The sequence below is a fragment of the Sapajus apella genome, unplaced genomic scaffold (assembly GCF_009761245.1).
Source record: "Sapajus apella isolate SASKATOON/1434 unplaced genomic scaffold, GSC_monkey_1.0 scaffold60, whole genome shotgun sequence".
NCBI classification, from domain to species: domain Eukaryota; kingdom Metazoa; phylum Chordata; class Mammalia; order Primates; family Cebidae; genus Sapajus; species Sapajus apella.
In genome coordinates this window covers 1,826,037-1,839,439 of record NW_022437000.1, presented here as the reverse complement: position 1 = coordinate 1,839,439, position 13,403 = coordinate 1,826,037, and the positions used below count along the sequence as shown (strand labels likewise).

The 13,403-nt window shown below is 34.8% G+C and overlaps 1 protein-coding gene across 8 annotated transcripts in view; it reads left to right on the top strand.

Annotated features, from left to right (window-relative positions):
- Positions 1-13,403, top strand: part of NALCN (sodium leak channel, non-selective) — a 368,748-nt gene that overhangs the window by 32,956 nt on the left and 322,389 nt on the right. For all 8 annotated transcript variants that reach the window (XM_032246166.1, XM_032246167.1, XM_032246168.1 and 5 more), the window contains 3 exons: positions 6,864-6,947; positions 8,425-8,564; positions 8,654-8,782. In XM_032246166.1, the coding sequence (XP_032102057.1) occupies positions 6,864-6,947; positions 8,425-8,564; positions 8,654-8,782 (353 nt within the window). The remainder of the gene's footprint in view (positions 1-6,863; positions 6,948-8,424; positions 8,565-8,653; positions 8,783-13,403) is intronic.

The following is a 13,403-nucleotide window of genomic DNA, read 5'->3' as shown; positions in this document are numbered from 1 at the left end:
TGTAATTTTATTGACCTAGTGATTTGCCAAATATATTAAAAGATGTATAAGGATGAATATAAAATATTTAAGAATATGAAAATGTTTGAGATATTTAAGACATCAGGGTAATGTAAGAGAGAGTTATATTCTTCAACCCAAGTACAGTTTCCAAGTTTTCCTTTAATCATCCAGCAACCATTTATTCATGCTTAAAATGAGCTCTCCTCTGCCGTGGGAGAAGGGAAGCAGACAAGACCAAGCAGAGCCCCTGTCGTCAGAGAAAGCCTCGTTCGCTTTGTGGGACAGACTTAGCACCTACAAGCACTCTGTTTTCAGCATCAAATATATTTCTGAAAACATGCTGGATAGCATATTTTCAGAAAACAGGCACTTCTATTTCATTAATTTAAATGGGAAAATGAATAATGTATTAAAGGAGCTCCAACCAATTTCTCCAAATATCACTAAATCACCCTCTAATACCTATGTAAGTCTACCTGCCTATTTCTACAAAAATAAAAAGTACTTAAAACACCCCTTACTCAATTATTTTTACTAATCAAACCATAATGGGTGTTTTGCATGTGCCTAATAATAACAGGAACTTGCTGTTATTAAGTAATTTTTTAAAAAATACAGTAAAGTACCATCCACCATATTTTGTTGGATTGTTGATATCATCAATTTTAAAAAAAAAAAAAAAAAAAGGCATCACTTCACAGATTCACAGGTATTTAAGAAATGATAAAAGCTTTGAATTATATTTTGACTGTAAGATCTAAGATTTGTAATTGCTGAATCAATTAGAAGATGCATCCTGAATCCAGAAATGTTCAACTGTGTTGGAGCAGGGTAGAATATGTTTTAGAATTGATGAAATGTGATAAAATGGGCCTGGGTTGGTAAACTCAACTTTTGGATCTCGTGACAGGCTAACCTTCAGGAGAAAGGGAGGGAAAAGGAAGGAAGCGATGCACTAGCATTAAATAGTTAAGTAGGTAAACAGTGCTGGGAGAAGATTTGGCCCAAAAGGGGAACAACAGAGCTATACCTGCATTGCACACTCTACCTTTGGCAGGACACAGGGGCAACTTTAATGTCTCCAATGGCACACGTGCAAATTCATTATGGTGGTTCTAGTTTCATAGTGATTCAAGGGCAGACATTTTTTGCAGATATGAATAGCAAATATTGGTACAGTGAGCATCTACATAGAGAGGGACTTTCATTGTTTTATGAAAGGGCTTTAAAAGTGGTCTGTAAAAGCTACAGGGGAGGCAGACACAGAAAAAGAAAGGACCAAAGCTGTCTGCCTGGGGATATCAGAGAAGTCCTGAATAAAGAGGTACGTGAAACGACGCTTTGAAGGATGAGTAAGTGTGGTCTGTGGCAGGGGTGATGGGAAATAGAAGTAAGGAATTTCACGGAGAGAGGAAAGGAAGATGTTGAGACACAACTGCATGGAACAGCGCGGTACATGCCGAGCTCAGAGTAGTCAGAAGTAGCAGATGGGCTGTGCACAGGAGGCAGCTGGAGAGGAGTTTGTGAAGCCAGACCTGGCTGCATGGCAGGCCCTGCATGGCGTTCTGAGTTTGTTCTGTGGTCAGTTAAGATGCATGGCAGATTTTACTCTGAGAGTTACAATCTGATTTGTGTTTTGAGTAGTTCACTTTGGAGGTACCATGCTGGATGCATAGCTGGAGAGAGAAACTGAAGCAGAAATTTCTTCCGGCAAGCAATGTCTTTAACTATTTTTGTTGAAGGAATGCATTTGTTTTAAGGGTTTCCCATCTTTTATAATATTCCTCAAGCTTGAAGTTGTCTGCTAATCAATTCCCATTCCCCAGCAACTATCTTCTAATTGCCTCCCTAATTCATCTTCCTAGAAGCATTCTCACTCACCAAATCCCTAGAGGGGAAAAGAAACCATGTGGATAATATATGTCTGTATTGTTACGGAGCACCTCATGTATAGCAGACCGTGAATTCTTCAGATCATTCTCAGCTGTCTATTTCACATCTGGCAATAGACAAAGCAAAAGTAGCACACATCCTTTAAGCATTGTTGAAGTAATATATAATAATGCTAAGACATAGTGACAGATGGGCTCTGGAAACTTGGGACAATAAATCCTGTGCTCATGAAACTATACCAGCGCATATCATTTTGTCACTGCAAAATATATTCCTATAAATGTATTTTCCTTTGCTGGTTAAATACTTGCATGATATGTTGTTACTTTCTTACGCCTTATAATTGATTGGCAGTCTTCAAGTGTTTACCTTTATAAAAATAGACACATACAGCTTTTGAAGTACTCATGTCCTCAGCCACCAGAATGCTGATTTCTGCCCATAGCTCACGCACTCTTTGCTCTCCATTTCTTGTTGATGAAACAAACAAATTAAAACCTTTTCTTCATATTGAAGGTGTTAAAATATCTGAGTACCACTGGGCATTCATATATGTTAGGTTCTGGTTGCATATTTTAGAAGCAGGTTGAAAATATTATAGCGTGAGCCTTAATACAGTAGAATTTTAAAGGATCTGGATGGACATGCTTATAAGTGGAATCAAAGCAACTTTGACCACTATGGCTAGGGCTTCTGAAGATAATTTGATAAATATGCCAGATACAAAACATAATCCAAGACTGTATTTCAAAGTGTCAGATTTCAAAGACTGTATTCTACTTATCTAAAAGTATTATAAACTTATTGTGCCTTAACGATTATTGATAATGATTAATATGAAAGTAATTTTAATTCCTACCAATTCAATTGTATTTACAATTTCAAGGTAATGTACAAAATATGTAAACTGTAACCCTATTTGCATGGCATGTTTAGTTCTGCTTATTCAAACTATTCTAATCCAGAAAGTCATAATCTCATAATCTCATCTGCGCTCTTTCAGGGTTACAAAGGAGCCAGAAGGGAGTAACTTCTTTTTAGAAGCAATACAAATAGTTTCAGTGGATAGATGGATGGATGGATGAATTCATTAAGAAATATTAATTGACTTCTTGCTGTATACATTGTAACTTACAGAGGCTCTTTGTCTACAACATGGTTCATGTGCCTATCTCATCATTCATTTAATATCAGCTATATGACACCCACTGTACTAGGTGCTGTAAATAGAACCTTAAATTATCCCACTTAAAGTCTCCAGGTGTTACTCATCTTCAGAACACCCAACATGTACCATGAGGGGTAGACTTTTTTTTCTAATGTAACACAAGAGAATACGTTCAGAGAAGATTTAAGTAGGAAACTCAAACTTCACCATCAGATCCAATAAGTTGGAGAGACCAAATATACATTCAAGAAACAACCAATATGGATTACAAAAGAATATTCTATGAGTAACACAACATGCACATTATTTATATACACGGGTGGGATTGTCAGTTGTTGCCTGATGCCTGAGTTAAGCTGGTCAGAGTAGGCTGTGTAGTCAGATCAGTCTGGAAGAAAAGGTTGGCACAGACTTGACAGAATTTTTCAGGAAGATGAACAGCATGAAAAACAATGAACATTAAAAAGCCAAAGATTTGTTCTCATTGTTCAACACCCACCTATGAGTGAGAAGATGCGGTGTTTGATTTTTTGTTCTTGTGTCAGTTTGCTGAGAATGATAGTTTCCAGGTTCATCCATGTCCCTACAAAGGACATGAAAACATCGGAGGGGAGCATCACACACTGGGGTCTGTCGGGGGGAAATAGGGGAGGGACAGCGGGGGATGGGAAGTCGGGGAGAGACAGCATGGGGAGAAATGCCAGATATAGGTGATGGGGAGGAAGGCAGCACATCACACTGCCATGTGTGTACCTATGCAACAATCTTGCATGTTCTTCATATGTACCCCAAAACCTAAAATGCAATAAAAATTAAAAATTTTTTTTTAAAGCCAAAGATTTATTTTAAATGGAAAAATGCTGAGTGTTGCTGGCCTTTGTATCTTGGGTCTTTATAACTCTACTTGTGAAAGGCTTTTATGAATATTGAATGACTCTTGGAAACATGAGCCAAAAAATAATATGTAAAACTTATGCCCAGAGGATTATTTCCATATTTTACTGGAAAAATAAAAAGAGGCCAATTCTGATTGACCACTGCATACCATCTAGCATGTGGTGAGCTTGTTGGTGACACGTGAATGCCACTATATTTTTCTGAAAAGTCCAAGGCAGAAAACATTTCAAACAAAGCAATTAAATTACTTCCTATGAAAAAAAAGGTTTTCTATTTTACATAGTAGAAGTTTTTCTAAGCCATTCTTTATAACCAAGGTCATTTGAAATTAAAATGTTTGTATGCTTCTAATATCTGATTTGAAATATTATTTGTATGCTTCTGAAATGATTTAAAATAATCCATTCTTTTATATCGTTTGAAATGTAGTGTGGGCCAGTTTTACAACATTAATTTCTTTAGCAAACAAATCAGAAACAAAAATTCAGTCCCATTTGTTATTGATAGCTTTCTATTCTGAATTGGTGAGGGCCAAATTTTTAAGTTTAAATTTATTTTTGCCAATTGGAAAAGTGATTTTGTTAAAGGTAAAATGTCCAACTTTAAAAGATTTTTTGAAAAGCTATTTTTAAAAATTTAACATGCAAGCATTAGTCCAAAAACACATCAGAATACATTATGAAAAGCATGTCTCTCCTCCACCTTTGGCTCCTGGCCACTCACTTGCCCGCCTCCCTCCCCACAACACAAAGGGAAATATCACTGTTTATCCTCATTCGTTAACATTTTGAATAAACCTCAATGTAATAGTGAGCTCCCATGTTATTTTCCACTGAGTTTAATTCATTTCTAAAGCAAATTTTGAGCAATTAAAAAGAGGCTAATTGTAGTGCTACTACATATAACATTTTTAATGACAAAAATGAAATAAAATGGTAATACTGTTTCTAAAAAGTAGCATATAAATTCATCCTATTTGGGTGCCTGTGTACTCAATGATCTGTAATTACTCTTTTCCTGCCTAGAATTTACTCATTAATTGCTCCAGTTTTCACATAGTTCTCTGCTGAGTCCCATAAAATTTCAGTTTTCGGTTTTGGAATTCTTTGCATTTTGTTATTCTAAAGGCATTTTTAAATTTCCATGTTATTAAAGCATACATTCTAATGTCAGAATAGATTCCCTATTCAAAAATGAAAGTGGTTCATCTTCATCTTTCTTTTGCATATACAATCTCAATTAAAATTAGGGTCAATATATGTTTTCCTTGAAAATTAAAACAAGCTGCTGCTTCTTTAATTTTTTTCTTAGTCTTGAATTCTATTTTTATTGCACTGTGGTCCAAGAGAATGGTTGTTTTGATTTCAGTTTTTTGCATTTTCTGAGAGGTGTTTTATGTCTAAGTGCTGATTTTAGAATATGTGCTATGTGACAATGATAAAAAATGTGTGTGTATGTATATATATATATATGCATATATATATATACATACACATATATATAGTGAAAAGTTCTGTAGATATCTGTCAGATCCATTTGACCCAGGGCTGAGTTTAGGTTCTGAAAATCTTTGTTCCCCCTCACCATGATCTAATACTGTCGGTGTTGAAATATCCCATTATTATTGTGCAGAACTGTAAGTCTCTTTGAACATTTAGAAGAACTTTCTTTATAAATTTCAGTGTTCCTGTGTAAAGTGCATATATATTTAGGATAGTTAGGTCTTTTTTTATTGTAATTTAAGTTTTGGGATACATGTGAAGAACATGCAAATTTATTACATAGGCATACACATGCCATGGTGGTTTGCTGCACCCATCAACCTATCATCTACATTAGGTATTTCTCCTAATGCTACCCCTCCCCAGCACCCCACCCCCAACAGAGCCCCAGTGTGCAATATTCTCCTCCCTGTGTCCATGTGTTCTCATTGTTCAACTTCCACTTATGAGTGAGGACATGCGGTGTTTGATTTTCTGTTCCTGTGTTAGTTTGCCAACAATGATGGCTTCCAGTTTTTTCCATGTCCCTGCAAAGGACATAGACTCATCTTTGTTATGGCTGCATAGTATTCCATGGTATATATTTGCCACATTTTCTTTATCCAGTCTAACATTGATGGGCATTTGTGTTGGCTCCAAGTATTTGCTATTGTGAATAGTGCTGTAATAAACACACGTGTGCTTGTGTCTTTATAGCAGAATGATTTAAAATCCTTTGGATATATACCCAGTAATGGGATTGCTGGGTCAAATGATATCTCTGGCTCTAGATCCTTGAGAAATACCCACACTGTCTTCCACAATGGTTGAACTAATTTACACTCCCACCAACAGCGTAAAAGTGTTCCTATTTCTCCACATCCTCTCCAGCATCTGTTGTTTCTTGTCATTGTGGTTTTGATTTGTGTTTCTCTAATGACCAATGATGATGAGCTTAGCTTTTTTTTCTTCTTCACTTTTTATTCAGCTTGAAGTGAACGGCTGTTTAATTTTCCTGCTGGAGGTGCTGGACTTAGCAGTTTTAAAGGCCTTCCTGTTGACCACAGTGTGCTCTTGGTTCTTATAGGCAGGGAGCTGGTTTAGGACCTAGGTAGCATAATTGGAAGAATGGCTCCTAGTTCTTTAAGTGTTAGAATTTGTGTGGCTGAGAGAAGAAAACAGTGATATTTTCTCTTTGCATGAATTAAATATTTTCCATGCAAAGTTCTGAAGTTGTCTCTCATAAATTATTTTTCTTATAAGTTATACTACTTAAAATGCTAAACTTTTGAAAGTCTGTTCAATTATGATACAAAACTTGTGGGTAGCTTTTATTGAATTGACATTTGACATTTTCCTCCACAGATTTTTCTTTAAAATATTTGTTTTGCCTAATGATGCCATGTAAAATTTATTTTTAGGGGGACAGTTCCTATGTGAAAGATCGCTGGTGTGTTTTTGATGGATTCATGGTCTTTTGCCTTTGGGTTTCTTTGGTGCTACAGGTAATTAAATATTTTTTGAATTACAAGGGTTGTTCTCCAAAATGGGAACCATTTGGCATTGAAAGTCTAAATAGAAATATTCAAGAGTATATATCAAATGTGATTGTGTAATTGCCTATAATATTATGTTTATTTTCTTTTTTAACAGATGTGATTAATCTGTTTACTCTGACATATCTGAAATTTGAAAAACTATTTTTAATTGATACATAATACTTGTATGTGTTTATAGGGTAGTAAGTGATATTTGATGCATGCATATAATGTGTAATGATCAAATCTGCATAATTGGCATTTCTATTACCTCAAATATTTTATTGATAGAAAAGTCAATAGCTGTAATATCTTAATTATGATCAGTTACATTTGTGAATTATTTCTCAATCAGAAATGAAAATCAATACTATAGAAAACTATTAGTTATTCATCAGATATAAAATATATTCACTGAAATGAAGGATACAATGTGGAGTCATAATTCTGTATTTGCAAATAAAAAATTGAACTTAAAAATTTAAAGTCTAGTCTTCACATATTTGGATAGGTATTAGCCAACATAAAAGACTATATTTCAAAAATTAAATGTTTTATTATAAGAGAAGGGGAACATACATTAAAAAGGCTTACAGGAGAGATTTGATTGGAAAATAAGTAGAATTAATTTCCATGCATTTATTCAGACATGATTTCACCTTTTAATTCAACTAAAGTTACTGTATATTTTGATTTGATCTGTTTTTATTTGACTGTGGTAAAAATGCCTACCAGGAGATCTACTATTTTAACCAATTTTAAGTGCACAATGAATTATTGTTAACTATAGCTGCAATGATGTACAGGTCTCTGGAGTTTATTCATCTATTCTTCATTTAAAAATTCAGAGTTCAAAAGTTCACAGTCCATTTTGCCAACTCATCATAGTTTTTATTGATAAGCTTTCCCTTCTTAATTTTATAAAGTTCACCTCTCCCACAATTTAATTTCATCACTCATATAGTTTTTTAATCAGCTTTCTCAGGTTGAATTGTTTCTCATATTAATGTGTTTTTTTTTCTATTTAATAACTGTTGTGTGTTTGACAAACATTTCTAATTATTATTTTGCCTCTGTTAATAAATAGTGCAATTCTTTTTTCATATTTTTAACCCTTTCTCCATTACTTTATTTTCTAGAGACTCAAAAGCCTCCACCAAAGAACATTATTAATAAAAAAGACAGCATGCTTATTTTCTATTCTAAGTTGGAATTAATTTTTTTTAATGAATGAGACAGGAAATGAACAAGATTAATGATGTTCTCATTAGTTTATGTATTTGTTTCTGTTAAGATAGCTATAGCTTCAAAATATACTAAAAAAGAAGTGGATTTTGGTGGAAAACAATGTAGGGCTAAATTGAGAGTAGAGGTGTACATTCCACTATGATAAGCAATGCTAAGGGAAAATAACCACCTCATTTACCCATTTTGTAATTTGTAGGTGTTTGAAATTGCTGACATAGTTGATCAGATGTCACCTTGGGGCATGTTGCGGATTCCTCGGCCACTAATTATGATCCGGGCTTTCCGGATTTATTTCCGATTTGAACTGCCAAGGACCAGAATTACAAATATTTTAAAGTAAGCACTGCTTTACAACAAGTTAAGAACCAAAGTTTATGAAGTTTTTTGTAAGTTTTGCATATTTTACCTCCTTTTCTTTTTTCTAGGCGATCGGGAGAACAGATATGGAGTGTTTCCATTTTCCTGCTTTTCTTTCTACTTCTTTATGGAATTTTAGGAGTTCAAATGTTTGGAACATTTACTTATCACTGTGTAGTAAATGACACAAAACCAGGGTAAGTTTAAGTATTGGCTGCATTTTAATCTAGATGATCAGCAAAGATATCTCTGTAATTTTAATGAAAATAACCTTTGTGTCAGATTTTGCAAACAGTGTTTATGTACTCTTTGTTCTATGTCTCTGCTTCCCCACTCTTGTTTTGTCCAATTTTTAAAGACAAGTATTCAAAACAACACAGACTGGAAAATGTAAGCTGGTGGGAAAGTAGATGAAGCAAATGCAAAGTGTACATTTAGGAACCTTTCTCAGTGTGGCAAAATGGGGAGTGTGCTAACATAATAAACCTGAAGCTTCACTGAGGAAGCTTTTCATGATATTAGAGTGAGTTACATGTTAGGAAAAAAACTTTTACTATTATTGACTTTGGTCATCATTCCCTAAAATAGTTTCCTAAATGATTATAACATTGTTTCTAGATAAAACACTACTATCTGTTTCATTTGTCTGTTGTAGGGATGGTGGGTAAGATAGAATGTATGTACTTTAACTACCTATTCCGTGTTATGCAATAGGGCACCTGCCTCTTCTACTTGGCTGATCATTGTTAATATACAACTCAAAGGGTGTGATGGCAGGAGACAGCAGAGCGGGATGTCGGCCCCTGGGTATTCCAGAAGTGTCCCATTAGGTGTTGGCTAGATAGAGAGTTTACAGTTCCAAGCATGACCCGGAAGTGCAACAGATATGACTATGCCAGATTTCAGGGCAGCAGGGATTGGGGATAACACAATTGATTTTACACTTTGTATTCAGATCTCTATGTAGGACTTATTCTTCATCTATCTATAAATGAAGAACTCATCCATAAATCACAGAAAAATCTTGATTCAAATCATAGATTTAAAGCACTTTATTAAGTTTAAAAAGAGACTATAAGCAGCCATTCCTCTTCAAAATATTTTTAATGTATCAATATCTACTTGCAAGCCAGTTGTGTATATAAGGATCATTGAGTTTAAAAATATTAAAGAGGTTATGTTGTTTTTTCTGCACTTGGATCATTTTCTTTTTCCATAAAGTCTATGTAATGGTATATATAAAGTAGATAAACTACAAGTATGTAAATACCTCTGTAAGTATAGACATCATGACAAAGTGGACTCAATTCCAACACTTTATTATGTGAGTTTGCACAAATTGTTCAGGTTACTCCTCAGTGAAGTGGATTAATAACAGGACATACTTTCTAGAGGTGTCAGGAAGAGTGAATGAGGGAATGAATGTGAAGACAAGTGACCAGCACATAGTAAAGGCCCTCACTGTATGCTAGCTGTCATTACTTTGTTGTCGTAAAGAGATATGTAAACACACTTATATGCTGAGGTGGTAGGTGTAAGTGTATCCTCCAAAAGAGAGTTAACATGGTTAAATAAACAGTAAAGAACAATAAAGAAGAACAAATTTTAAACTTGTAAGAATGTGACAGGAAAGCATCCATGACTAATTCGTGTCTATGGTATTTTACTGACAAAGCGAATAAGCTAATTCTGAGTTTATTTCAAATTTATAATGGTCATTTAATTATTAGTCTCTCAGAAAGAAACTTAATCATTGAATTTCTAATTCATGGACAAACAGTATATTATGTAACTTCTAGTAATTACATAATGTACTGAAAACTAAAAGTGAATTTGTTTGCTGTCGCTCCACCACAAAGAATGTAAACTTCGAAAGGGTAGAGATTTTGTTTCCATGTGTTTTTGGACCAGGAGGCATATGCAAGTTTCTAAGAAAATATGAATGAATGCAGTAACTTCAAAAACATCAGTATAATTTTACTGCTTCAATGTTAAACAGTAAAGCATTATCTATTATTCAATCCCTTAATTAATTTTGTTTTATTTTTATTTTGAAAGTATATGCATACATCTCATACCTACATAGAAATTTACCTTAGGGGCCAGTCTTGGTGGCTTACACCTGTAATCCCAGCACTTTGGGAGGCACAGTCAGGTGGATCACCTAAGATCGGGAGCTCCACACCAGCCTGCCCAATATGGGGAGACCCCGTCTCTACTAAAAATACAAAATTTAGATGGGCGTGGTGGCAGGTACCTGTAATCCCAGCTACTCAGGAGGCTGAGACAGAATTGCTTGAACCTGGGAGGCAGAGGTTGCAGTGACCTGAAATTACACCACTGTACTCCAGCCTGGGCCACAGAGCAAGACTTCGTCTCAAAAAACAAAAGAAATTTACTTTAGATTCACATAAGTGTGGGCAGATACCATGCCTTCTTTGATTATGTATAGTTTATGTTGAATTAAAGATCTCATTTTTTGTTTGTTTTAATATAATTTTTATTTTTGCATAAGGTGAGTGAATAATCTACTCAAAAATATTTTTTAAAGAAAAATACTATTACTACTAACCCCACTCCCACTCTCCGTTATTATTGTTCAAAATAGCCTTGGAAAATAACTTGTTGATAATCATTTTCTGGACATATTATAATTTTCCGCTATGACTGAAATTATGTCTCTATTTTAACCACTTTATTGAGATTTTGGTGAATATAAAAATCTTTACATATTTATTGTGTATGTCTTAATAGAACTATTTTCTGTCAGAATTAAATCTACAGAGTAAGTTATTGCATTTATTATTCTACTTCCTGAAAATTATGTTCCTTCTCAAATTAATTTGTGTGTTTCTTATGAGGTAGGGGTCAAGATGTAGTCTTAACTTAGTGGTTGGAGTGGACATTGGTATATTAGGAGGAAGCTCTCAGTATTTGCATTAAGCATGATGTGAACTGTAGGGTTTTCAAAGTGAGGAAGATACCTTTAATTCCTACAGTGCTAAGAGTTTTTCATCATTAATGTGTGTTGAATTTTGTCCAGTGCTTTTCTCTTTTATTCTATTAATGTACTCCATTACATGATTGATTTTTTTAATAGAAACCAATCTTGCATTTCTAGTATATTGCTAATTTGATCATATTGTATTCCCCTTCATGCCTTGTAAGATTTGATTTGCTAGTGTTTTTGTTACAAATTATCGCGTCTTTGTTCACAAGGAGCATTATTTTTAGGTTTTTTTAAATCGAAATATCTTTACCAGGTTTTGAAATCAGAGTAATACTGTCCTCATAAAACAAGTGGAACATGTTTCCTTCTTTATTTTTCAAAAGAGTTAATATAAAATTCACATTCTTTCTTTCTTCAATGTTTGATAGAATTCATGAGTGAAACTCAGGGCCTGAAATTTTCCTTGTGAGAACGTTTTTCATTACAAATTAAATGTATTCAACATATAGGGCTAAGGAGCTGTTATCTTTCCTGTTCTGTTACATTGGTAAATTTTGCTTTTCAAAGATCTTACTTATTTTTCTAGATTGTCAATATTGCATAATGTTTATACAAATGCCCTCTGATTATCTTTTAAACAACTGATTATCTTTTAAACATCTGTAGAATAGTGGTAATAAGCCACGTTTTGTTCCTGATATTGATAATTTGTACTTTTCTCTTCATTTTTTGTCTTCTCAATTGTATTAATCTTTTCACACACACACAAGAGTCTCTGCCTTGTTAATTCTTCCTATTGTTAGTCTTTTTTCTTTTTTTTTCCCATTTATTTATTTTATTGCATTTTAGGTTTTGGGGTACATGTGAAGAACATGCAAAATTGTTGCACAGGTACACACGTGGCAGTGTGATTTGCTGCCTTCCTCCCCATCACCTACATCTGGCATTTCTCCCCTTGCTATCTCTCCCCAGCTCCCCACCCCCCACTGTCCCTCCCCTATTTCCCCCCAACTGACCCCAGTGTGTAGTGCTCCCCTCCCTGTGTCCATGTGTTCTCATTGTTCAACACACACCTATGAGTGAGAACATGCGGTGTTTGATCTTCTGCTCTTCTGTCAGTTTGCTGAGAATGATGGTTTCCAGGTTCATCCATGTCCCTACAAAGGACCCAAACTCATCGTTTTTGATGGCTGCATAATATTCCATGGTGTATATGTGCCACATTTTCCCTATCCAGTCTATCGTCGATGGGCATTTGGGTTGGTTCCAGGTCTTTGCTATTGTAAAGAGTGCTGCAATGAACATTCGTGTGCACGTGTCCTTATAGTAGAACGATTTGTAATCCTTTGGATATATACCCAGTAATGGGATTGCTGGGTCAAATGGAATTTCTATTTCTAGGTCCTTGAGGAATCGCCACACTGTCTTCCACAATGGTTGAACTAATTTACACTCCCACCAACAGTGTAAAAGTGTTACTATTTCTCCACATCCTCTCCAGCATCTGTTGTCTCCAGATTTTTTAATGATCGCCATTCTAACTGGCGTGAGATGGTATCTCAATGTAGTTTTGATTTGCATTTCTCTGATGACCAGTGATGATGAGCATTTTTTCATATGTTTGTTGGCCTCATGTATGTCTTCTTTTGTAAAGTGTCTGTTCATATCCTTTGCCCACTTTTGAATGGGCTTGTTAGTTTTTTTCTTGTAAATCTGTTTTAGTTCTTTGTAAATTTTGGATATCAGGCCTTTGACAGATGGGTAAACTGCAAAAATTTTTTCCCAATCTGTTGGTTGCCGATTCACTCTAATGATTGTTTATTTTGCTGTGCAGAAGCTGTGGAGTTTGATTAGGTCCCATTTGTCTA